The 27665-nt window shown below is 25.5% G+C and overlaps 1 protein-coding gene across 4 annotated transcripts in view; it reads right to left on the minus strand.

Moving 5' to 3' along the window:
• The window catches only part of LOC101236669 (E3 ubiquitin-protein ligase TTC3), a 95995-nt gene that overhangs the window by 27276 nt on the left and 41054 nt on the right, over window positions 1–27665 (minus strand). For 2 of the 4 annotated variants that reach the window (XM_065787800.1, XM_065787802.1), the window contains exons 19-36: window positions 26111–26146; window positions 24938–24988; window positions 24712–24798; window positions 23722–23793; window positions 19954–20063; window positions 18342–18468; window positions 17657–17768; window positions 14983–15098; window positions 13155–13250; window positions 8449–8513; window positions 7343–7413; window positions 6120–6157; window positions 5676–5730; window positions 5513–5562; window positions 5375–5422; window positions 4802–4857; window positions 4524–4667; window positions 1323–2916 (exon numbers count right to left, since the gene is read on the minus strand). In XM_065787800.1, coding sequence (XP_065643872.1) covers window positions 1323–2916; window positions 4524–4667; window positions 4802–4857; window positions 5375–5422; window positions 5513–5562; window positions 5676–5730; window positions 6120–6157; window positions 7343–7413; window positions 8449–8513; window positions 13155–13250; window positions 14983–15098; window positions 17657–17768; window positions 18342–18468; window positions 19954–20063; window positions 23722–23793; window positions 24712–24798; window positions 24938–24988; window positions 26111–26146 — 2928 coding nt within the window. Of the gene's footprint in view, window positions 1–1322; window positions 2917–4523; window positions 4668–4801; window positions 4858–5374; window positions 5423–5512; window positions 5563–5675; window positions 5731–6119; window positions 6158–7342; window positions 7414–8448; window positions 8514–13154; window positions 13251–14982; window positions 15099–17656; window positions 17769–18341; window positions 18469–19953; window positions 20064–23721; window positions 23794–24711; window positions 24799–24937; window positions 24989–26110; window positions 26150–27665 lie in introns of all 4 variants that reach the window. The other 2 variants (XM_065787799.1, XM_065787801.1) reach the window with 1 other exon arrangement.

Raw genomic sequence — 27665 nt, forward strand, 5'->3', positions numbered from 1 at the left:
CATAATATTACAATTATGCACATAATCTTAACATTATTTGCACGAAAAAATGATTAAATATTTTAATTTTTCAAATTAGTAAAATAGCAGCGTAGTGTTTACAGTGGTAAAGAGGCTGGAGTTCGAGTTTAAGTAAACAATAGAGAATTTTTTTTTAACTTTTTAAACACGCTATAGAAAAGCTGTTTTTTTATTGTTTTTTTCTCAAGTTTTACTTTGAAGTAGTTTTATGTTTTTTAACTACTATTGTTATTGTATATGTCTTTTTTTTCCTTCTTCAAGTTTCATAGAATATGTGCATCAATATGTATTTAAACTGACTGTTAAAACCGTAACCAGAGCGGAGTGTACATAAATCAACTGATTTAAATGGGGATCGGCACAGTGGAGTGTACATACATCGACTAAGGGTTTAGGCTTTGGCAGGAAAAAAATTATTTTGAACAATACCTTTACTGTCTTACTTATTGGATGACAAAAAAGTATTTTAAACTATTTTCAGAAATCTATTTGGATATCTGGAAAAATTAAAATTATAAAGAAATATCCAGAACTCCAGAAATATCCAAAAAAAGATAATCCCTGATAGTAGTAATGTATAATGTAAAATATATGTAATAAAAGATTTTGTGAAGAATTAGCTGATTTATCAATTATCTGCTGACTACTTTTCTGCTCATGAATAAAACTATATTATGTATATAACTTTAAAACTATAGATATTTTTTTAAATTATGGTTATAACATCACAACCCTTTTAAAGTTGGATCAAAAATTTAATATTCTTTAAAATAGTTACAATAGTTACACTTTTCTAAGACTAAGTAATTACCATGAATTATAAATAAATTATATAGTGAGGTGTGAAGTAATTTACAATAGAAATTAGAAAACGGGATAAATGGGTAAGATTAAATGGGAAAACCTATACTGGTATATTAATGGTATAGCAAAAGTTTTTCCATTTCAATATAAACGGTTTTTAATTATAGACAAAAAATCTTCATACTTTCTAATATTAAGACATTGTAAACATGTAATACACAATGTTGACAAAATAAAAATGTAATATACAATATTAACATTATAAAAATGTAGTACACAATGTTCACATAACAAAAATGCAGTACATAATGTTGACAATAAAAATGTAGTACACAATGTTGACATAATAAAAATGTAGTACACAATGTTGATATAATAAAAATGTAGTACACAATGTTGACATAATAAAAATGTAGTACACAAATACGAAAACACATTAGTGTATTAAAATAATTTTATAAATTTTTAAAACAAAAGTCAAACCTCAAAAAACAAACCTCAATAAGTTTTTGAGCATCTTTTTTTTCATTTTTAAAGTTATCTTGTATAGAGCTGAACTTTAAATTAAGATCTTGTAAAAATTTAGTTGATTCATCAATTTTCTGCTGACTCATTTTCCGCTCATTAATTAACTCTTTGTTAATATTATTTAGTATATCATTCTTTCTCATAATATCACCATGTTCTTTGCATCCTATCTCTACTTGTACTCCAATATCAGCAAAAGAACCAACTCTGAAATCTCTTAATAACTTTTCAAAGTTTTTATCAATCTCTATGTGGTATTCTGAGTTTTCATCAAGTTCTGATATATTTTTAGTAGCCTTTGAAGTTTCCCGATCACGAAAAGTAAACATTCCTTGTGCTAGCCCTGAGATAATATCTTTACTTAATCTCTCATAACAATAGTCTGAAAGATATTTTGTTGTACATGCAGTGATGACGCGCTCAATTTCATTTTTTAGGTTTCCTTTTAACATTAGGTCAAAAAAGTTTTCATTTTCTGCTTCATTCAACAACTTATCTTTTTTCGATTTAATAAGAAAATTATCTGCCGGAAATGAACTCAGATCAGTATCACACGTATAATGTAAAGGCTGCTCCTTTTCGCATATGTCAGAATTTTTTTTTCTGTTTTTATTAATCACAGTTGCATTTACTTCATTTTGAGTAGAGCTTATTGAATGAAGTTGAACTAAGTCATTTTCTCTTTCAACATCAATTTCATTTGATAAAATTAGAGGTTCAATGGAACTTTGTTTTCCTCTGCGCTTTGCATCTTTTAATAACAACATTTGAAAAAGCTCTATACTTTCAGTTTTACCCATCTGAACTATACTAGATCTTTTGGATGGATCTACAGACATTAACATCTTTAATTCTAAATCATTCAAAGTGTTTTCTTCAATATTATACTTAGACTCAACAAAAGATGTATCAAATGATGTGTTAACTGAGTCAAAGATGACTTCCTCTATCAAATCAGGAAGATCTTGATCACAATCTAAATCACAATCCTTGTTAGACCAATCTTTTGATAGAGGAGTGACTTGATTTGGGTCTATAAGAGGGATCTTGCACTGGTTTTCGTATATTTCAAATTCATTTTCTACTTTTCTACATTTTTCATCTGTATGATTAGCTATAATGGAAGATTCTAAAGAATTTGATTCTATTAAAAAAAGAGTATCATTTTCTAAATAATCAAAACCTTCTGATTCTGAAGACTTGCTGGAGCGTGGCTGAGTAAATTGAGGATAAAATTCTATGGCATATGGATTCATTGTACCGGGAGAAATTGAACAATTATTTGAAAAAGATTCTTCACAAATAGCTGTAGGTGTTGAACTACATTTTTGAATATGGTCTTTCCAAACTTGAAATGTTACTTCTTCGCTTGATAGATACACAATATTTCTATTTTTTTTGTCAAATGAAAATTTGTTACACTTCCAAAGAAACGTTCGTAAACCTCCAACTTCTTCAATCAAGAGTTTAGAATTCTCATCTAAACTATTAATAAATTCAATCACATGTTGACTGTTGTGGACATCAAGTAAAACTTTCTTTTCTAAAAGCTGTTCGAATTTTCTAAAAAATCAATTACAATAAACAAATTAAATTTAACTTTTATACTATGCAAAATAATAATTAAATAATAATAATAATAATACAAAAATACAAATTTTAATCATTGTAATATGTGTTGGGTGTGACAATAATAAGCATTTAAAATTTATATTGTCAAACCCATGTCTCTTTGAATAAAAGCATGCTTTTAATAAAGTGTAAATTTAATTGAATACTAATGCTAATAAATTCTGAAAAAAAAACTATACAAAAAATTTTTGATTGTGATTTTGCAAATCTATACAAATATTGAAAGATAGATAATATTAGAGTTAGAAGTTAGATAATAAGCCAGGAACCAAAAACAAAATAAAATTGATATCAGTTTGTGTTAAAAAACATTACGCCATTGTTGTTGGTAGAGAGATCATTCTTTTTTTTTTTTGAAAAAAGAGACAATATGTTCTTCATAAAATTATTTTGTATAAAAAAGCTACCATTTTGAAATATACAGGTATCCCCATCACAGGATCCACGATAGGTATCCCCTACAGGTATCCCCACTACAGGATCCACTACAGGTATCCATTACAGGTATCCACTACAGGTATCCATACCGCATACCAGGCGTGCGCACACAAAAATTCAAAATGGTAGCTTTCTTATACATGAGAATTTTATGAAGAACATATTTTCGTAGTTTTTTTAGTTATCTCTGTACCAACAACACACCATGATGACAAATTACACATAAACAAAAAATTACACAAAATAAAAACACTTTTTTTTTTCCTGTACTTTTCTTTTTTCTTTCTTCTTTTTTTTAACCAGATCAAAATAGATATATTAAAAAAAGATGAAATTTAGCAACAAATTTTTTAGATAAATTTTACTGTCAACCTTTATTTTAAGACTTATCTGCTTTGTTTTTAATGTAACAAAAACCTAACATAAGAAATGCTTATAATGAAAATAAACTTTTTATTGCCATTTTATTATCAACTTTTTTAAATCAGATTTACCTTACAATAAAACAAGGTCAGATCAGTATTGGAATCATTTTACAGCTGTAAAATATCAGAGTAAAAATGTAACAGGTTTACATCTATTCTAGACTATTAGATGAAATAAGGGGTGCGAAGTTGGTCAATGTATAACTTGTCATTATGATATAATGCTTTTTAACAATAACTGACAATAATTTTTCAATGTTTTTTAAAATTCATGCTTTACCTAAAATTTTTACCTGTGCTCAGTTTCTCCTAGTTCTTATTTAGATGGTTTAAGTCATGCTATGATTTCACTAAAACTTTCATCGCATACTTCTATTACATCAGATTCACCCTATCATCACACCCCACACCCTATTATTGTACTTCTTATTACTGCCTTAACAGTCTAGGCCAGTAAAAGTTTTTGTCAGAAAAGAATTTGCACTATTTCTGACCACACAGAAATAGTGCAACCTATTTTTAGATTAAAAGATAAAAAGGAAGTTTTAGTGACCACTATAACTTCCTTTTTATCTTTTAATCTAAACATGTATGTTTAAAACAAATATTAAACAATATTACATTTTTAAACTTTTTTGAAATTGGTTATTTCCTTTTAATAAAAAAGTAACTTACTGGTATATATCTACTGCAGTTGCTAATGGCTCATACACAAACCCATTATATTCAGAGAAATCATCAGAAATGCAATCGCTGTCAACAACTGAGCTACTGCTATTCACATTTGTTTGCAATAAGACTGTTGGCTGATCTTTCAGTCTAAAATATGATATTTTATTGATTTTGAAAATTTTTTAATTTGTAAGAGAGGTTGTCTAAAGTATTTTAAATAAAAATCAACTGATATTTTAAATAAAAATCAATTGATATTTTAAATAAAAATCAATTCATACGAATTTACAGAAGCAGTTCTAATTTTAAGATCCTGATACGGGATTTCCAAAATAGCCTAAAAAATTAAAGATGTAAAAAAGTTATCAGAAAATATTTATAAAAAAAATTACCGTCATCCACCTTCTGATTATTTTTAATAACTAGTCAGAATTAAAATAAAAAATTGAAAATTAGAAAAAATTAAATACAAAACACAAAAAACTAATTAACTGGTATTTAAAATTTTTTTAAAAAGAAATAATATAACATTTTTAATGTGTTGTTTTGTATTTAATTTAAGTTGATTTTTAGATCAATCAGTAATCTGTGAGAATGTGTCAGAGCAGGCTCAAGATTTTTACTAAAATTTTTATTTAATAAAAAACTTTTCATAATAAAAATAATTTTTAATAACATCTTAATAAAATCTTTAATATTAATAAACAATTTGAAAATTTGAATCGTTATAGGAATACTATGCAAAGAACAAATATCATTACAAGCTAACTAATAAAATATAAAACAAAATATTCTTATCCTAATAAAATACAAACCACAATCTCCCATAACAACAACAACAACAAAATTTTAACCTTTTGTTTTATGTTTTTCTTGGCTGGCTTACTCTTTTTTGATTTAATCTAAAAAAACAAGTATTTTACAATTATTAAAAAAAATAAAAAAAAATTTTTACTAAAAAAAATGCTTTTTCAACTTAAACCTAGAACTACCTGGAATAAACTGTCTTCATTTTTGTTCATTAAAATAATGATCTCAGCATCTAGAAAATAAATAAAAATTTTAAAGAAAAAAAAATGTAAACAAAAAACAAAAGCTCATTTAAAAAAAAACTATTAAATTTATGAACAGAAAATTAATAAAAACACTTCACACCTTCATTGTTTATTGGAGGTACTGGAGAACTGGTGTTTATAGTTGTGTTATTATTCTAACAAAAAATTTGTCTATTAAATTATAAGAAACAGTTTTGATATCATAATTTATTTTTAAAAAATAAAACTTATCATATTTATATTACAATAGCAGCGGTCTTTGGACATTGGAGCCAGAATTGTCTTCTGTGGGCGGAGGTTAGGGGGGGGGGAGGGAACAACTAACTATTGTTCATTTTTTTTGACAAAATGAACAATGGTAGGTTGCCCCTCACTGATAGGCTTTGAGAAATGGTCTGGGGCTGCCAATGTCTGTCACCTAATTAGACTCCTGCAAATGTGTATATATCTACACACATATTAAATAATACATATATCTACACACATATTAAAAAAAATCAATATATTAAAATATATTAAATGCAATAAAAAAAACCCCACATACTTTTACTTCTTTTTGAAGTGCATTAGAATTTAAATGTTCTAAAAAAAAAAACACAACAGAAATGCCTTGGGTTACCCTCTACATATGTTTATATAAAGCAACATTTATTTAAACACTGGATTTAAAAAACTTATAATATAATAAACTATTAAGAGTACCTCAAGACTATTGAACATTTAATGGATATCAAAATGTTATTAAAAAAAAAGTTCTTCGAAAATCATTCGACCTGGATCTCAAATGAAGCAAAATTATATAAAAATTTAAAAAACAATTATTTGATAAAAACAGAAAAAAATTATCAAAAAAACTTGTAATGCACTTTTTCATTTTTAGTTAAAAAATGAAAATAAATTCTATGTAGTAAATTTCTAATAGTTTTTATGCAGTAAAATTTAGTATTTTTAAAGTTTTTATGCAATTTTGCATTTTTTTTCTTTTCTTTGAATCATTTTAATGTTTAAGTGTCTTAAAGGACTCTTAAAAAACTTATAAACCAAAAACTTGTTAGTTATAGTGTTATCATATTATACAAACACATTAAGTGCACTTTTTTGAACCACCCTAATAAATAAATACTTAAAATTCTTTTTAGTAAAAAATAGATATTACTAGTGCCTCATTATGTGCAACTAAGGTGTTACAATGTAATTATGTGTAACTAAGGTATCACAATGTAATTATGCATAACTAAGGTGTTACAATGTATTACAAAGGAGTCAAATTGTGTTAAAAAAAATCATGACTTGTTACTGATGGGTAAGTATGTGTAGGCATAAAACATTTCAATACTACTACTAATTAATTAGTAATAGAGGGTATCAATTCCTGACATTTTTTTGATCCCAGGAAGCGGGATATTTAAAAATAATTTCCCGGATTCCCAGAAATGAGTAATTATGGTAATTTCCCAGGGTAATGGGAAATATGAAATATAAAAAATTTCCAGGAATTCCCAGTTGGGAATTCCCGGGGAGAACCCTTTAATTATTAACTAATAATAACAATATAATCACTATACTACAAATAACAATAATAATAATTTATTTCGCTGTTGTTATACTGCCTGGAAAAATCAAACAAATTATTTGTTTTCCTTTTTTCAAAAGTTTATTTTTGTAACTATATAAGTAACTTAAAATACTATCGCATAGTAATAATATGAAATAATATCGCATAATAATATTGCTTGAACAGTTGCATAATAATATTGCTTTAAATACCTTCATTGTTTACTACTTCATTCTTTTTTATGAGAGAATATTTTTTCAAGTTTTTATCAGATTTTGTTTGTCTAAAATATAAAATTAAAAGAATTAATATATAACATGTATTCAAATATACATTTATATAAAACAAACATATATATATATATAAAATTCAAATATAAACTACTATTAATGAAACAAAAACAATTACAACATAAACTAATACAATAAACCAATGCATTAAAATACAATAACATTAAAATATAATTAGTAAACAAAATAACTTAAAAAAAACTACAACCCTAAAATTTAATATTTATAAAAAATATTTGACAAAAGATACTTTTTTATAACTACGCTAAGTTACTTTTGTAATTGAATGTTTAAAGGTTTGGAGTTCTTTATTAACGTTTGTTGATAAATAACTCCAAACCTTTAAACTCCAAAAATTAAACTAATCCTTACGCCACTGAAAAACATTAAATGAGGAAGTTAGCAAGTTGCATTTATGGCCCATAGCGTGAATTAAAGCTTAGACCTTTTAACTTTGAAGGTTACTCTAACCATAGTACCATTGATTTACAGGTCGCACAATTATAAAATTGCTTAAACATGGGGTGCTGCTTAAACAGACATTTTTAATACGAATGCTAAATTAGTACTAAATTAAATTGGAATAAAAAAAAAAAGACTTAATAAAAATGTTTACAAACAAAAATTTTTATCATAAAAATTTTTAAACTACCTCAGAGTATATCATCTAAACATTTAAATAACGCTGTGATATTAATACAAAAAAGATATTCTAAAATGTTACAAACAACCTTTTTACAAGAATAATAATAAATTTTAATTGACTTTGATTCAAAGACAAGCTGATTTTTCCATTTTTTGAAGTCCTTAGTCTTAGATTTTTTTTATCAAAGTAAAAAAAATGTATTATCATGTTACTGTTTTTTAGAGAACTATTATTTTAATTAAACTAAATTTAATTAAAATTTTTCACACAATATTATTAAAAACATACTATATTAATTATTTAATATAAAATCAAATTGATTTTTTAAACAATTGTTAACAATATAAACAATAAGTAGTTATATTACTAATAAATGTTAAACCTATTTTTGACTTTAGTACAAGGTTTCTTTTTTTCTGATACTTTTTTTTCTACTTCTTCTGCCCACTAAAAAATAAATATTAATTAAAACCATCACAAAGTACAAACAAATTTTTTATAAATAAAAAAGAAAATCTATTAACTATTAAACGTATTTAAATAAATGTGATATATATTCAATAAAATATAAATTACATTTCGTGGAGTTTTTTTTTATAACAGCTCATTCCTAGTAAAAAAATTTAGAAATGGCTCTAACTAATAGCTCTAGATTACAATGAATTTCTTGATTCAAATGATTTCAGAAAAAAAAAGAGAGCAAAGAAGTTACAGCCAGAATAAAAAAATAAAAAAATGCGCTATAACAATAAAAGTTTTTTCAGCCAATCGTTATCGCAATAATTTAGATCTTTCTATATTTATGAACGGTAATGTACTAATGAGTCATCTACCTTTCATCTTCTAGGATTAACTCTTGTTTCTGATCTTTCTTGGAAACCGTATATCAAATCCATTGCAAAATTAGCACCTGCTAAGGTTGCATCTCTTTATCGAGCTCAACACTTTCTTACTCCGGATTCATTTTTTATCTCTATAAATCTCAAATTCGTCCTTGTATGGAATACTGTTGCCATATCTGGGGCAGATCTTCTAATTATGTCCTTTGCTCTTTTAGACAAGGTGCAAAAACGCATTGTAAACATAGTTGGATCTGCTCTTGCAGCTAACCTCCAACCATTTTCACATCGTCGTAATGTTGCTTCTCTTTCTCTTTTTTACAAAAACTATAATGGGCACTACTCTAAAGAGCTAGTGTCTCTTGTGCCATCTACTAAAATTCATTCTCGTGTTACTCGTCATTCAATTAAGTCTCATCCTTTTTCTGTGACTATTCCTAAGTGTTTCAAAAACTTATTCATCTAGTTTTTTCCCTGGAATTCGCTTCCTTCATCTTGCTTTCCTGATTCATTTAACTTGAAATCTTTTAAGTCGTCTGTTAATCTTTATCTTGCTCTACAATCTTCATCTTTTTTCTTCCAGTAACTTCCAACTCTTATAATGGTAAAGTTACTGACATACTCTAGTTTTTATTTTATGGACACCTTGCAGGAAAAGGTACCAAGTCTTAAAAAAACCAAGCTTTAGTTACTACCAGATCTGAAAAGATGAAAGAAAAGTCTACAAAATAAAAAAAGAATCTTTTTGATATCTTCATAAATGGCAAATTTACAGTGTTTTTAACTTTTGGAAGAAACATTTTGAAAATTGCTTTTGAGAAAAACGTTACCGTTAAGTAATAATAGCTATAATAACGCAAAAAAAAGTTCCTTAATTTTAGAATTTGAAAAAAAAATTAGTGTTAAATTGGAAAAATATTTTTTTGTTAAAAATATGCTTTTACATAAAAAAGAAAAAATATTATTGATTAGTTATTATTATTATTTAGTTACTATTATTACTAATTGTGGCAAAATAAATTGTTAACCTTCTAAAAAAAAAGAAACTTTTTTGAAAAATTGAAGATTATCTATTCTTTTGTGCAGTGATATTCATTGAACTTAAAGCAATTTTTGCTTTAACTAAATACTTGGCCAGGGAAAGTTTTTGATATTTTTCATTTTGTTTATTAGCTAAATATAGCAAAAAATGTTGCATAATCAACAATCTTCATATGTTGTTATCTCTAAGTGATCTCTAAATCTCGCCTGCATTTTGTTCAAAAATGTGTATATTTTATTAAAATTTAGCAAGTATTTAAAAAGTAAATAAAAAGTCAAAAATATTAAAAGTAACAACTTTTTAACATACTGCGCAGTTGTTTTGTTTTGTCGCTTGAAAAAAATTTTTAAAATTTGAAAAACTCTTTGAAGTTTTAAAAATATTTTTAAAATTTAAGATTATTTGAATAAGAGAATTTTAGAAAATTCTAATCCTCTTGTTTAAATAGATTTCTTTTTAAAATAAATTCCTAAAAACAATTTGCATATTTATATAAAATCTTGATATCGCTATAAATAAAATGAAAACATAAAAAAAAGTTATTGCGTTTTTCATATTCTATTCAAAATTTCTTCTTAAATAGTTTTAGATAGAAGGCTTATTATGTTAACAACACATAAGAAATATAATAAGATATAAATAGAAACATTTCTATGGCTAACCTTTGCAGGTAAATGTCTTTGAGTATATTAAGTATATTTAACTTAACTGTAACTTAACTGATTGTCTTAATTTATTTTTTAGGTAAATTGACTGTGATGTACTTTATCCATAAAGTAAATCACACTAAACTTAACTTTATAATAAAAGTAGGTTATTATTTAGTCTTTCACAGGAAGACGTGCAATCGCACGCCTTTACATGACCACACAAAAAATAATGTTTTGACAATTTGACAACGGCTTTTGACACATTTTCAAAATTTAAAAATGCGCTACAAAAACTTACCTAAACTTATTTTTAAAAAAAACTTTAAAAAAAAAATCTTAATGAAAGAGAAAATAAAAAAATACTTAACTAAAGCAAAAAAAAGTATATGTATATATATATATATATATATATATATATATATATATATATATATATATATATATATATATATATATATATATATATATATATATATATACTTTAAGAATGACCCCTAATAAAAACCTCAGACAAAAACATTCTATATTTTTAAGAATGGCCAAAAAATGCTAAATTAAAAAGCGCTAAAAGTCTGTACATGTCTTTCAAGGACAAGTACAGACATTTGTCAGCACTGTCAAAAAAGTGGCTACAAAAATAATCTAGTTGGAAGGGTTGCCCAAAAAAATCCATTGGTCTCAAAACATAATCTTGTCAGTCGTTTGAAGTTTGCAAAATAGCTCGTACACAAGGAGAATTTTTGAAGAAATGTGCTTTGGACAGATGAGTCTAAGTTTATGTTCGTCATCCCCAAAACCAAAAACTCAACCTCCGTATACTCTAAAGACCATAAAACTTAGCGGTGACAAGGTGATTGTTTGGGGAAGTTTTTCATGGTGTAGCGTAGGCTTGTTGCATTGAATTTATGGGACAATGGATCAACACATGTACAAAGAAATAATAGAAAACATCATGTTGCCATATGCCATGGAGAATCTTCCTTTGGTTTGCATATTCTAACCAGTCAACGACCCCAAACACAACGCCAAAAGTATTAAAGTGAGGTTTAACGCTAACAAGATTGATGCTTTGGAGTGGTCCGCAGTCACAAAATCCAATAAAAAATTTGTGGAAGCAAGATGGCAGAAACATAAACCAGTCAACTGCAACAAATTTAGACTTTTGATAGAAAAAAAGGCTGCTTTGTTGGTTATTGTCGATGGGCCGTTGTTGTCGAGCAGTTATTGACTCAAAAGGATACCCCATCAAATACTTGTTTATCTCAAATAAAGTTTTCTCAACTATTTATACATAGAACATCCATGATTTTTATAGCAAAAGGACAAAATGATAACTTTGCACAGGGTGTGCAATTTAAATTGTTCTTATACTCTGTACCTCAAAATCATTTATATGATCGTACTTTTTTTTAAACCAAATTAATTTATTTTTTTACTCAGTAATAGTATCTTCTAAAACTATTATTTTATTAGGCTAAAAAAGTTTTGATCTCAAAAACTCAGATCTTGAAAAATATATTACATATTGAACATCAATCTGTGCTATTTTTTAATTGCCACTGTAGGTAAGAAACAAAACAGGACCAAAGATAGAACTTTGAGGTACCCCAGAAATTACTGGAAATGAAAAAGAGGCCTTTGATTCTTTAGTATAAAGGATGACTTTAATAAAGCAGTTAGAAAGTAATGATTTGATGATAATTAAAAACTTGAAATGATTTGGTACATAGATAATTATCATTCAATTCAATTATCAACCAATTAAACTATTATTCAATTACCAGAATTCTTCAGTAAAAAAGTTTTCAGAAAACTTCAATAAAATGAATTATAAAAGTATGTAATTTAGGGTATTTTAACAGTAAAAATGGTGATATTATGTAAATTAATTTTCATGTGGCTACAACTTTAAATTTAGGTATCATACATTTTTAAAATAAAAAATTATTTACTTTTTTGTCTTTTCTAAGTAAAGCTTTTTATATAAAGTTTACTTATTTAGTCAGTATAAACAGGTTGTTTACATATCTATAACAAAATAGTTATAAAACAATTATTTATAACAACATCTTAAGCTTATATTATGCTAATTTTGTTGTACCTGGGCTTAAAGTCAGAAATATGGAAATTTTTTCGCAAACATCCCTCCATTAAAAAAAAGTTTATTTACTCATGATAAAAATATTTTAAGCTTTAATATATATATATACACACACACATATATATATGTATACATACATACATACCTATATTTATACATATGTATGTATGTATGTATGTATGTATGTATGTATGTATGTATGTATGTATGTATGTATGTATGTATGTATGTATGTATGTATGTATGTATGTATGTATGTATGTGTGTATGTGTGTATGTATGTATGTTTGTATGTATGTATGTATGTATGTATGTATGTATGTATGTATGTATGTATGTATGTATGTATGTATGTATGTATGTATGTATGTATGTATGTATGTATGTATGTATGTATGTGTGTATAAAAGTAAACTAAGATTAAATAGCTGTTCAATTAAATAACTGTGCTGTTACCTTGTCTTTAAGTTTGCCATCGATGTATTCTTGATAACTAATTTTTATCACAATACCAAAACAATCAGGGGTTAGACATTTACTCCTCAGAACTTCCTAAAAAAAAAAAGGTTCTTAAATATATTTTTAATATATCTTACCTGTAGCTAAAAAGACATTAGAGATTATTTTTTAGCCTCTTTTTTAAAGTATTTGCTTAAAATATAATAAATTGAATTTTAAGAAATATAAAATACTTTTATTGTAATAAAGCCACAAGATTAAAAAAAAAAAAAATTACACCTAAAAAACTATTTATGCATTACATATTTAAAAAAAGTTTGTAATCAGTTTTATGGCTTTTATTATAATCTATTTTTACTATGATATATTAAACAGAAAAATATAATTACTGGATAAAACGTATGTATATTTACACAATAACAACCAATTTTGATAAGTAAAATAAAGTTTTCTTTTACAATGAAATAGAAAGAAAACTAGAAAAATCTATTTTAAATAACTTTGTGTGAAAACTTTTTTTTTATCATAAAATAACATTTCTAAAACAAACTAGTTCTTAGCTCTATATAGCTGTTGTTCAGAACCTAGTTACCATATTAAAGATAATGCTGTGAAAACTTCAAGCTGATAGTTCAAATAAAAGTATAAAAAAAATGTTTGCAATAAAATCCTATTTCTGAGAAAAATTAAAGACAAAACCAAAAATCAAAAAATAGTATAAAAATTTGAATGCTAGTATACAACAGATCTATATGTTTTCTCATCTAACTCTTTTTTTTATTAAAGAATCTTTTATTTTATAACAGATTAAATTTTTTTTAATATTTAAGGAATTTGCAATGATTAAATAATGTAATAAAAAAAAATAAAAAAATAAAACTTTTTTTAATATTTGTAATGGGGTTGAGACTACCATAACATTATTCATTAATTAACATTATTCATTAATTAACATTATTCATTAATAACATTAACTATTACTATTTCATTATTCATTTTTGATTTTTTTAAAGATACTTAATTACTTAATATTTTACTGTAGACATTTCTCATGGCGTAAACAACAACAAAAATTTGAATATTTCTATCCAAAACTCCAACCTTGTTAAACAAGACCACTGAGGTAATAGGTGTGCAGAGAAATAGGTAGATGTGTTGAGAAAGATTTGATTATGTACCATCGCTTTTTTTTTTTTAAATTAAATTGTTATAAAACACAAAAACTTTTGGAAAACATTTATTTCAAAAAACAGGCTAATAAAAAAATACTCTAATGAAAAATTATACGGACTTTTTAATCAAAATATGCAAAAGTCACAAATTAAAAAATCGTAAGCAAATGGCACTCCAAACAACAAAATTTTTTTTCAAACGGCAAAATTTTTATAGTCACAAAAATTATTTACCATCTTGTTTTTTAATCTTATTTTTTTAAATCAATCTACTGGAAAGCGTGGTTTAAAAACATCTGAAATAAAAATAACTTGATGGCTTGATGAAAAAAACAGATGGCTTGATCTGCAATCAGATTTTAAATAATTATAAATTTAAATGTATATAACATAAAACCGCCAAACACTGCTCTTTTTTAGAAGTTTTCAGTTGAAGCTATTTTTACTTCAAATTTTTTCTAACGACTCTTTCCACTAGGTTGACATGAAACAGAAGCCATTAAAACAAGCTAAAAAAGAATACTACTATGAAAAATTATACAAACTTTTTAATCGAAATTCACATACAATGCATAACAAATCGCTTTAGCTACATAAATTTTTTGATAAAAAAAAATAATAAAAGCAAATAGGGCATAGACTATATCTAAAACCTTTTTAGAAACTTCCATTTCTTTTTTGAACTTGTTCCAACAAACAGGATGCATCTTGATATAACAGTTAGATCCTTCGTTAGTATTGCACTGCAGACAAATAAGTCCTTTAAAATCTACAGTTAGAAAAAAAATCACTTTTTTGCAAAATTAACTTTTTTTAGACCAAAAAAAAAAGTGCTCTTTATAAATGAAGAAATCCCAATTTCATTCATACTAACAGAAATCTTTTTTATTTCATCTCATATAAAATAAGCACTTTGGTCACAAAGAATTCATTAATCCACAGACTATTGGCATAAGTTTTTTGCTTAAGCTATTGATTCAAATCAGTTTTTCTTATTAACAATTGCTTTTTAAAACACAATTAAACACAAATACATTAAATGATAAAAATTAATAAAAATTTGTATAAATAAATTTATGAATATGCTTGTAGATATGAAGTAGTAAAAAATAAAAGAAGTAGTTTAAATATTTTAAATAAACATTGAGACTAGCGCAACGGTACCATTGCTTTAATTTTCTATCTTAAAGTCACGGTAGTAAAGTTTGATTGGTTTATTTTAAGTCACGGCTGCGAATATTATTGGTTGATTTTGAAAGTTTTATTTGTACAAGTTTAAAAATAATAGCGACTCTAAATTGTATATTTAGCATTGTGGTATCTCATTGGTTCATCTTTCACGATGAGCTGGGATCAAGTCCTTCACTTAGAAAAATGCTTTTAAATATTTTCTAACCATTTTTTATTGAAAGTTATAATTATTGTTGTATATTGAAAGTTACATTGATTTTTATTATTTACATGCATCGACTGGATAGGCACAGTGAGTGTACATACATCCACTGATTTAGGGATAGGTGCAGTGAGTCTATATACATCCACTGATTTAAGGATAGGCGCAGTGAAGTGCACATAAATCGATTAAGGGTTTAAGTTTGGGCATGCATTCTTTAAATAAAGGAAAAAAAATCATCTAATCAGAAATCACTACCGTGACTTTAAGAAAAAAATTAAAGCGACAGTATCGTTGCGCGATTAACAGCGTTAAATAAAATAGAAACTTTTCTTAAAATTGTTTTAAAAGACCACCATTATTAAAATAGTTGTTTCAGTTATTAAAAAAGATAACAGCAAAACGAAGGAATTGTTTAAAAAGATTGCGAAGTATCAAAAATATATATAATTAAAATATTAAACATACATATTATACATAATAATAATATAAATATAATATAAATAATACAAATATATATATTTATAATATATATAATAATATTAATATATACAAACATTTATAATATTATATATTTACAAACATAAAAAGAAAACAATAATTTAATACTTTACTGTGGTTATTGTACAACTTAAAGTTATTCTTAAATAATATAAAACCTATTAAGATACTCTATGAAAAGGTATTTTTAAGGGACTCTATGAAAAGGTATTTTTAAGGGACTCTATGAAAAGGTTGTGGTAATTGTTTTATTATTACCTAGTATCTTATTAATTTTATAGTCATATAAAATTTAATATTCCTTATTTTTTCAACAATTTTAATCTTATGTCAATCTACTGGGAAAGCGTGGTTTAAAAACACTTAAAATAAAAATAACTTTAACAGATTGCTACATAAGCAAGTGTGTTGATTATAACTAAATATAAATATAAATCAGTATAATGTAATATTGTCTAACACTGCTCTTTTGTAGAGGTTTTCAGTTGAAGTTATTTTTACTACTACTCTTTCCAGAAGGTTGACATGAAATAAAAGCCAATATTTTAATGAAAATTGAAATCTAGTTTTTTTTTTTTTTTAAAGAATTTCCTCCAACAGTGGGTGATTCCCTCTAAAAGGGGTATTTTTTGAGGAGTATTATTTGTTCTTGTGCTCCAATTTCTGTGATTTTTTGCTAAGTACTACCATTTTAATGAAAATTAGTGCAAAAAAGTTACAACTTTTTAAATTTTTGACAAAAACCAAGCTATTATTTGAAATAATAGCCTGCCACAGTATGATTCATGGAGATTTGAACAGTTGTTGTTTTTTTGTTATTGCAAAGGTAGCAAAGCTAGGACCAACTATTTAGCAATATTTTGAGCCAAATGAAATTCTTTTGTTTTAATATAATCTCAATTTTTTCATAGGTGAATTCAGAAAGTCCTATTTTTCTTTCTCTTTTAACTCTCATGATACCGTGTTTTGATTTTTTTTAGCAAAGGTTTTTTAAAAGAGAGTAGCAGCCATTTTAAATCATTGAGCTTACTTAAATAAACTATTGGCCTTGTAAAAATTGTTAGTCAGTAGGTTACTCATGGTTACCACAAGATTTTAGTAATGAGTAGATGTCTGCGTGGTGTATAACAAACACACTGTCAAACTTTATTTAAGCAACTCAAGTTTGTTTTGGCAATGTGTATCAGCATTGAGCACACTTGAGAAAACTGTTTTTAGTCTTTTGACTAAGAAAATTCTTAGTCAAAAGGACAATCGTGATTACCAGTTTCAATGTGTATTTGTATTAAACAAACTAGTTAAAAATTAAAATCTGCTTTCAATTTTGAAGATGTAGTTTTCTACTTTACTATTCTTTGCTCTTTGTTTATTTCAGGTTGCTTTTTTTATTTATTATAGCTTATTTCTACTAAAAATATAAATAAACATTTTACCAGGATCATTGTAATAGATTATTCTTGTTTTTAATACACACAGTGAATATTGACATTTAGCATCTGGAGCGGGAGGACACCTGCATAAATCCAGTAAAGATTCAACAGCTGGCTAAAATCAAATTGTAAAATTGTATACATAAAAAAAATTTTTAAATTACATTTGTGATGAGGCACAACAAATAAATCACTTAAGGTTATTGACCTATTTACACGACTGGGACAAATTATAAAAGCTGTACATATCTTTTTAGTAACTTCATGGAAATCTCAGTATTAAAAAAATGTCAATTTTTGGGAGATTCATTGTTTCTTAATGTTTTTATGATAAAATAAAATAAACATTTTAGAGTTCATCTCCATCTTTATTAGCTTCAAAATTTAAACACTGTATATGAAAAACTATATATAGTGTATAGTTAAATATACCTGATAAACAATATATATATACTATATATACTAATTTAAATGGTTCTTTACAAAACAGTTCTATAATTAACTGGTATTATCTAAGAAACAAAAAATAGTGTCAAAACACTAATTGAATACTTTTTTGATGCACGGTTAAATATAAACAATCATATTGTTAAACTATTTAACAATATGACTGTTGAATTTAACAAGAACTTCATGTCTGTAACCATTACTTATCTATTTAAAAAACCAAAAAGTCTTATAAACTTACACGAAGGTTCCCTGGTATTGATTCTTCTATATAATCTAATGAACCAGGCCATAGAACATTAACTAAAGCATTTGGCTTCCAACTTATTTCTAATGCAACTTGCAACGGATTAAGAGCTTCTTTAAACCTTAAAACAAATGAAAAGTAATCTTGATAAAGTCTTTAATAAAAATATAGACTTATTATATAAAAAAATAACTAAGCACAATTCAGTATAAAAAAACATTTATTCTTTTATTTGTCTTAGTTTGTGTATGAAAACCTTTGTTTTTTTTTTAAAAAAAGTGATCTTGCCATCAAAATAGAAATAGAGAAAGATAGTATAAAATAGAGAAAGATAATATAAAATACAGAGTTGTTAGTCCTTGGCCTTGAAAATTTGAAGACTTTGGCTTTGGCTTCGGTCTTGGCCTTGAAAATTTTGACCTTGGCCTTAAAAAAAATATTTTATTTATTGATTTTGTTGAATTCTGCACATAACCTTGGTCTATTTTAACAAAATGTGGTTTTATTGTCACAGCACATGCTACTTACAGTTTTGTTAATAATTGACCTTAACATAAGGCAAAAACTGAAGTCTTTGGTCTTGAGAACGTTTGCATAGGCCTTGGCCTTGAAACTCTTAATCTTGGCCTTGACCTTAAAACTCTTGGTCTTGTAACTTTTGGCCTTGGTCTTGGCCTTGTAACATGTGGCCTTACCCTTGCTATTATTGGCCTTATTAACAACTCTGATAAAATTTAAATATAAATATAAAAAAAAAGATATAATATAAATATATAACATTTTCTTAGATAATACTTAATTAATGCATGTTGTGCTAAGTTTAAAGTTAAAATTATTGAACATTTTATGATTCAAATTATTTGAGAATTTGGAAGTTATTGATTCAACTTCTGCTTAATGACATCACTGAAATAAAGTTAATCTAGTCAAAAATGTTTATTTTCGACCTAACTGGATTTTATTTAGTTCTTGAACATTTTCTGAACTAGCTCTTTAAATACTTTAACGTAAACTTTCATCCTTTTTTATTTCAATGCTACACCTTTACATTTATGTTATAAAATATTACTTGTGTATTTAACAATACATTTATGTAGAATACATGTAACATAATTAATATAATATAGTACAATATAATAAATATATTATAAAATATAGTATATAACATAGTATAATATAAATATATATACATAGTATAATATTTAATTATGTATACTATAATCTGAAAATAATTAAAACAATTTTTTACATTTTTCACTTGCTTTACTCAAGATAACTGCTACTATTAAAAAGATTTGTCAAATGGTCACACACGAGCAGTGAATGCTTCAAAAGATTTGCCGAATGGTCACACACGAGCAGTGAATGATTAAGGGAAGAATGAAATAAATAATGATAAAGGAGGATTAGTTTTCAAACAATGCAAATTTGGACTTTTAGAAATTTAGCTTGTATTCTACAACTCTAACAATAATATAACTACACTTTTACATTTATTTTGCTAAACATTATAAATAGTACTTATCTTGCAAATTAAGTACTATTTATAATGTTTTTGTAATTATAACTAAATTATAACAAAATATAACTGCATGAACTTTTTTACCTGTTTTGTGCCAACAAAACTCGTCCAATACCTAGATATGGAAGAGGAAAACAGTAATCTGCAAAATTCTTATTGATTAATTGATATTGATTGATAGATTCATTCCATTTCTGAAACAAAGCATATTTTAATTGACTTAATTTAAATTTTTTTAATTTCTATGCAAAACCTCAAATCTTAAAAATACTTTATAAAATCTTAAACCTATAAAGAATATGTACAAGAATAGTGTTAATGTCAAAACAACAACAACAACAACAACAACAACAACAACAACAACAACAACAAAAACAAAACAACTGACATTTAAAGATGTTTGTATTTAAACTGATATTTAAAGTATGTTTGCATAGTTAAAACAATAATAATTAAAAGAAAAATCAACAAAAAAATAATAAAAAATCAACAAAACATAAAAATAAAATAAATCCAAATATGACAACTTTTATAAAATAATAACTAAAAACAAACAAATAATGTGTGCTCATTTTTATATAGAAAATATGTAAAAATTACAAAAGTACATCTTGTATTTATTTGTATGCTTTCTCTGCATAATGTAAAATATACATAGCTCAGAGCTCATTCCACTATAAGCACAGGGCTCATTTCATTAAATATATTTGAATATTTGGTTTAAAGCTCAATAAACATATTATATAGCAGGTTAGAAATTGAATTATTATTTTACAGTAAAACTAATTGTAAAACCAATTTTTAAAAATGGCTTTGAAATAACTCCAAATGTATTCTATATAATAAAACAGCACTGGGTTTAAAAATTTATTAAATAAATTTATTAAATAAAAACTTTTTTAAAAGGTTTTCAAAACACTTGAACATTTACAGAATCCCTAATCTATATAAAAAAGTTCTTCAAAAGTAGATCAATATGGTACTCAAAAGAAGTGAAATTATAGAGTAAAACCAGATCAAACTGCACACTATTTTTAGCACTATTTTGTTGGAAATTTAATTACCATTCTACCATTCACCAATTATGATATAATTTTTATGCAGCTAGAACAAAAAATCAAATAAAAAATCAAAAAAGTAAAAAAAACTTTTTTTTCTGGTAAAGCTGCACACTTGGTTAATTACTTAGTTAAGTTTTTCACAGATGACTAAGCACCTATCTTTATCTAATTAACTTAGTGTTAATTCTGGTTTAATTAAAAATGAATTAAAATGTTATTTGTCAATGCAATTATCACTTACTCATTAAAAACCAATTATTATGTTATTTCTCAATATAATCATCACTTTCGCAATTCACTCTCTCACTTCAAAATGTCAACTAAAAAAACAAAAGCATACAATGAAGATGATATACTAGCTGCATTAACTATGAAAGAAAATAAAACATCACTGAAAAAAGCTGCATAAAAATATTGCATTCCAGTCTCAACACTCAAAGATTGCAAAAATAACAATAACAAAGGCTACCACAGCACAGGTACAACAATGTTACTCCCAAATGAAACAGAAAGAATGATGGTGTATGCGTTTCAATTGCTTGGTGACTGGGGTTATGGTTTAATCTGAAATGAAATCCTTGAATTTGCATGTGGCTACCTTAAACACAAAGATCAATTACACTTATTCAAAAATGCCAAGCCTGGCAAAGACTGGTTTTATGCCTTTATGAAGAGATGGTCAAAATAAATTTAAATAAGAAAAGCGGATAACTTAGCATCTAAAAGAGCTGCTTCTTGTAAGTCAGATCGTTATTTTGTATGCGTTGCCAAGCAATATCAACAGGCTGGTATAACTACTGGGTCACATATTTGGAATTAGGATGAAACAGGTTTATTGGGTGATCAAGGCAAAGCAACTCTAGTGTGTCAAAAAGGGACAAGACATGCATCAAGCTAAATGGCAACAATGAAAAAATTCATTATACTATGAACAACTGCTGGAAAGCTGATGGGAATTTTGCATCACCATTTGTGATATACAAAGCCATAAGAAACTTTCATCCTGACTGGGCAAGAGGTGGTCCGATTGGCACAAAATTTTCAATTTCAAAATCAGGTTGCATGGAGCTAAACACATTTATTGAATGGCTGAAAGAAGTATTTATACAGGAAACTGAGCAAATTGGTGGAATTTATATTTTAGTATTAGATGGGCATACAACTCACAAAGCTTTGGAAGCGGTGTTGCTGTGCAAAAAACACAATATAATCTTGATTTGTTTACCAGAGCATTCTTCACATATTCTACAACCATTGGAGAGAGGTGTCTATTGTCATGTCAAACAAGCATGGAAAAAAATTCTTACCAAGTATTACAAAGACTCAAAATGTAAGAATTTAGATAAACAAAACTTTCCACCGTTGCTCAAACTGCTGTACAAGAGTGGTAAATATTTTACGCACTTGCGTGCAATTGCTAGTTTTCAGTGCACTGGGCTATTTCCACTTAAAAAAAAACTTAAATCATAATCTGCAGCACCTACTCCAAAGACACACTGATTACCATCTTTCTCAACTACGCCAGCTTTGAGTTTTGATAGGTATCAAACATGTGTTGCATGTTGCAAAAACAATATATTGAGATGGAGTTTAAGCAATTTTTTCAAGCCAGAAATGAATTGCATGTTAAGAAATTGTCAAAACATGGCAAAAAATATATTACCGAAGAAAATGTAATCGAGTTCCTCAACAAAAAGATGAAGAAAAAGCAACAAAGGAAGCCATGAAAGTTGCTAAACGCAAAGGGTAGACTCTCTATGCCAAGTACTCAAATCCTGGAGTATAACAATGCTGAACAACCACAGTAAAACAATAATGAAGAACAAGAGCCAGCAGCCAAATAATTAAATGTTGTAATGTAAGAATTCGATGTGTTGGGAATGGTTGTGTAAAGAACATGTTTATCAGAAAAATGTTGTTGAAACTGAATTTTTTTGTTAGAAAAATTGTAAAAATTTCAATATAGTTTCTTAAATATAAGTTGTGTTAAAACTAATAATAAAAAAAAGTTAAAATTGATAAAAATTCAATGTTTTCTCAAGTGTGCTAATATTTTTGATAATTTTATTATTTTTTTAAATATATATTTATATAATCTATGTAGTTTTTTATTACCTATATAATAAAAAAAATTGAAAAAAAAAAAGTTATTTAATTTTTATTGTTTGTGTGCAGTTTGACATGGTTTTACTCTATAATTTTAAAAATAATAACTGTTTTATATTAAAAAAAAATTATATTATTGCAAAAAAACAATGGTTTTTCAACAAAAAGTGCATTTTTACAAGCTTTACCATAATATTTTTTTCTTGATATGTTTTTTATAAAACAACTATTTTCAAAATTATTATACAATTTCATTTCTTTTAAGTATCAGGTTGACATACTTCTAAGGAATTTTTTTTTTTAATATGAAAGGACCCTGTAAATGTTCAAGGGACTTAAATAAAAATATTTTTTATTAAAACTTTTTTTTAATCCAGTGTTATTTATTATAAAGAACACATTAAGGTCTATTACAAAGCAATTTTTTAAAAACTGTTTTATTTTAATGCACTAAGTTGTACAACAGGTTAGAAATTAAAATACTATTGAATTTTAATTTCTAACCTGTTGTACAACTTAGTCAAAGAAACATAAAAAAAAAAAAAAAGTAAAATAATACAAGCAAACAGTTGTTGGGGGCAGAGTTACAAAAAAAAAAAGCAAATAAAATATAATTTAATAATTAAATATAATTTAACTTATAATATAATATTATTATAATTAAAAAAAAAAAGTAAAAAAATACCGTGTGACCAAACCCATAGCATGCTGTAGCATATGCATACAATAATGCTATAGTTGAACGTGCAGCACATATCTAAAAACATTCAACATAAGTTATGCATAAAATATAAGTTTATCACAAACTGGTAATAACATGAAATAACATTTGAACATTTCGATAAGTAATACACCACAGCCAAAAACACACCACATCCAAAAAACACACAACAACTTTTTAACCTTAGATATCACTTTGTTGTCAGATTTAAAACTACTAAAAAAATCCTGGGAAAAACAAATAACTTTGAAAAAATTTCAGAGAAAAATAAAACATTTATAAATGTTTTAAGGAACCGGTAAAATGCAAACTTTATTGCGAACCGTGGTTCTATTGATTGTTAATGTAACATTTTTTATTTTCCATTTGTCATTAAATTGTTTATTTTGCTATATATTTTATGGACTTCAAGCAAAAGCATAAATTATATTTAAATTAATAGAAATACAACCTAATTTAAATAAAATATATCAAATTCCATTATATTTAAATAAAAAAATTGATGAACAAACATTTTTTTAAATATCATAACTGTAATGATCATTAAAGTATAATGTTTCCACCATTGTAGGTTTGCAAAAAAAGTTCGCATTTTACTGACTACCATGTTTTAAAAAATATGAAAATATTATGTTAATGAATAAAAATTTCAAAAAATATACAATTATGTTAAGAAATTATCTAAGATAAAAAACAAAACAAAAACAAAACAAAACAAAAAAAATTCTTTTCTCAAAACTCCAAAACCTATTAAATTAAAAACTCCAAAACCAATTGTTTTTTTGCTTGAAATATGTTAGCAAATACAATCACTAAATTAATCAAACCATTCATTATATGCGAGCAATAAAAATCAAACATTAAATCACACATAAAATCAAAATTCTAAATGACGTTTTTTTAGTTGCTTGGATCTTTATGAATAAAATTTAAAAAAAGGTAATTTAAATAAACCTCAGGCTGCATCTTTAAAATATCTATACTTTTTTGATACTGATTTACTGCTCTGAGAAAATTTTTTAATTGCAATGCATCCGTTCCCTAAAAAAGAAAAATATTTTAATACTTAAAAAGTAATTACATATTTATTTTTAATACATAATTATTTATAATGTTATAATTAGATAGATATAACTACGTGGTGATATAATAAACAAGTAACTAAAAACTTGGTACAAACCTCTTTTGAGTAACTCTCAATATCACTTAGCATTGTTTGCTGAGGATTTGTCTAAAAAAAAATTTAAACAATTACACATATTAGGTTTCATTAGATAACTGTATAAGTAAGGTAGTAGTGCAGTGGTAGAGTGCTCACTTCATAAGCATGAAGTTCCAAGTTCAATCCACACCACGCCCCTAGTAGTACCGCGCTCAACTTGTTTCTCCATGCAACCTTTTTTGTCAAGGTTCATGTTTCTGAGATATAGAGTGAGAGAGGGTTGTAGTCATAATTAAAGCAGCCTTCTCAACTGAAGTGGTCTTCTTGGCCTTTTGGAGGTAAATTAACATTAAAAAAAAAGTTATTTCAGTGATGAATTGGTTTTTGATTCTGACCCTGGAGGAGAAATGTAGATTTAATTGTCAATTTTAGGAAAATTAGTTTTCACCACAATGCTTGTTCAAGACTGTTGAGCATCCAGTTTTAATAAAAGTATGATCCATGATATCAGTAAATCCTGTTAGGTAGCTTAAAGTTATTGCAAGCAAAAGTCAAAATGGGGATTGTAATTTTCAACATAACAGAGCATATTTACATTTAAGTGACTGTAGAATAAAATACTTTTATTCTACTCTAATATAATTTTCAAATAAAGCAAACTAGCATTGACTGAAGCAATCAACATATCCTGAAATGTGCCAAAATGTTAATTAAAGCAAACGCAACAGGCACATACGTATATATATATATATATATATATATATATATATATATATATATATATATATATATATATATATATATATATATATTATATATATATATAAATACATACATACATACATACATACATACATACATAAATACATACATACATACATACATATATACATACATTCATACATACACACATACATACATACATACATACATACATACATACATACATACATACATACATACATACATACATACATACATACATACATACATAGATATATAGATATATATATATAATAATAATAATAATAATAATAATAATAATAATAATAATAATAATAATAATAATAATAGTAATAATAAAATATGAAAATATGTTTAACAAAAAAAATCATAATTTAACTCATAAAACAGCAAATTTTAATTTTCCAAATTTTTATTTTTTTTAAAAATGCGTATACAAAAAAGTACCTCTATTTTAACAGAAAGATTTTCTCCTGTAGAAAGCTTCTTTATCAGGAACATATAAAATATAAAATTATTGAATATTATTTGATACAACATATTACTATTATAATACCAATTCTAGAAATAACTTTTATTACTAGTATAATACCATTATATGTATGTGTGTATATATATATATATATATATATATATATATATATATATATATATATATATATATATATATATATATATATATATATATGAATATATATATATATATATATATATATATATATATATATATATATAAATATAGTAAAAAAACTAAATAACTATAACACTCGATTTATTTAAAACATTACTCCGAGTTTCACGTAAATAGCGATCATCAGATGTTACAAATCTCAAAAAAAACAACGACAAAAAAAATATATATTAAAAATACAGTGGAGTGTCTTCTTTGATGACATTAAAGTTATTCATCAAATCCGCAAGATGAAGGAAGATATTATATTGGGCTTACAGAAAAAACTTTTAAATCGCCTTTACAAGCACAATAATTCCTTTCATTATGAAAGTGGGTCAAACTCTACTGAACTTTCTAAATTTGTGTGGAGTGTTAAAAAGAAAGGTTTAAATCCTGTCCTTACGTGGAAAATATTAGACCAGGCTGAACCGTTTAAACCTGGTAGTAAGTCATGCAATTTATGCTTGAAGGAAAAATATCATATAATTTTATCCCCATTGCCTTTACTAAATAAGCGAAACGAACTTGCGTCTAAGTGTCGCCATGAAAACAAATATATGATGAATAACTTTAATGTCATCAAAGAAGACACTCCACTGTATTTTTAATATATATTTTTTTGTCGTTGTTTTTCTTTTGAGATTTGTAACATCTGAATATCGCTATTTGCGTGAAACTCGGAGTAATGTTTTAAATCGAGTGTTATAATTATTTAGTTTGTTTTTTTTTTAACTATATATTGCTCTACTTTGGTATTGAGCACTCTTTAACAAGAAATATTCACACAATTACTACAATATATATACATATATATATATATATATATATATATATATATATATATATATATATATATATATATATATATATATATATATATATATATATATATATACATATATAAATGCAGCGGATGACGTCATAAAAAATCAGGAAGTTGCGGGAGCTTCAGTACATGCAATGACTCAAATAGCCTGACCCGCAACAGAGTGCTGCTACATCAACTGAGGGTTTGGCATAGAGCAGCAACCTTTTCCTTCATTATTTTTTTACCTTTGCAACCTAACAAATGTATTGAGTATAGTGTGTGTGTGTATATATATATATATATATATATATATATATATATATATATATATATATATATATATATATATACATATATATGTATATATATATATATATATGTACATATTATATATATATATATATATATATTTATATATATATATATATATATATGTACATATATATATATATGTACATATATATATATATATATATATATATATATATATATATATATATATATATATATATATATATATA

This window comes from Hydra vulgaris, chromosome 01 (assembly GCF_038396675.1).
Source record: "Hydra vulgaris chromosome 01, alternate assembly HydraT2T_AEP".
Taxonomy (NCBI): Eukaryota; Metazoa; Cnidaria; class Hydrozoa; order Anthoathecata; family Hydridae; genus Hydra; species Hydra vulgaris.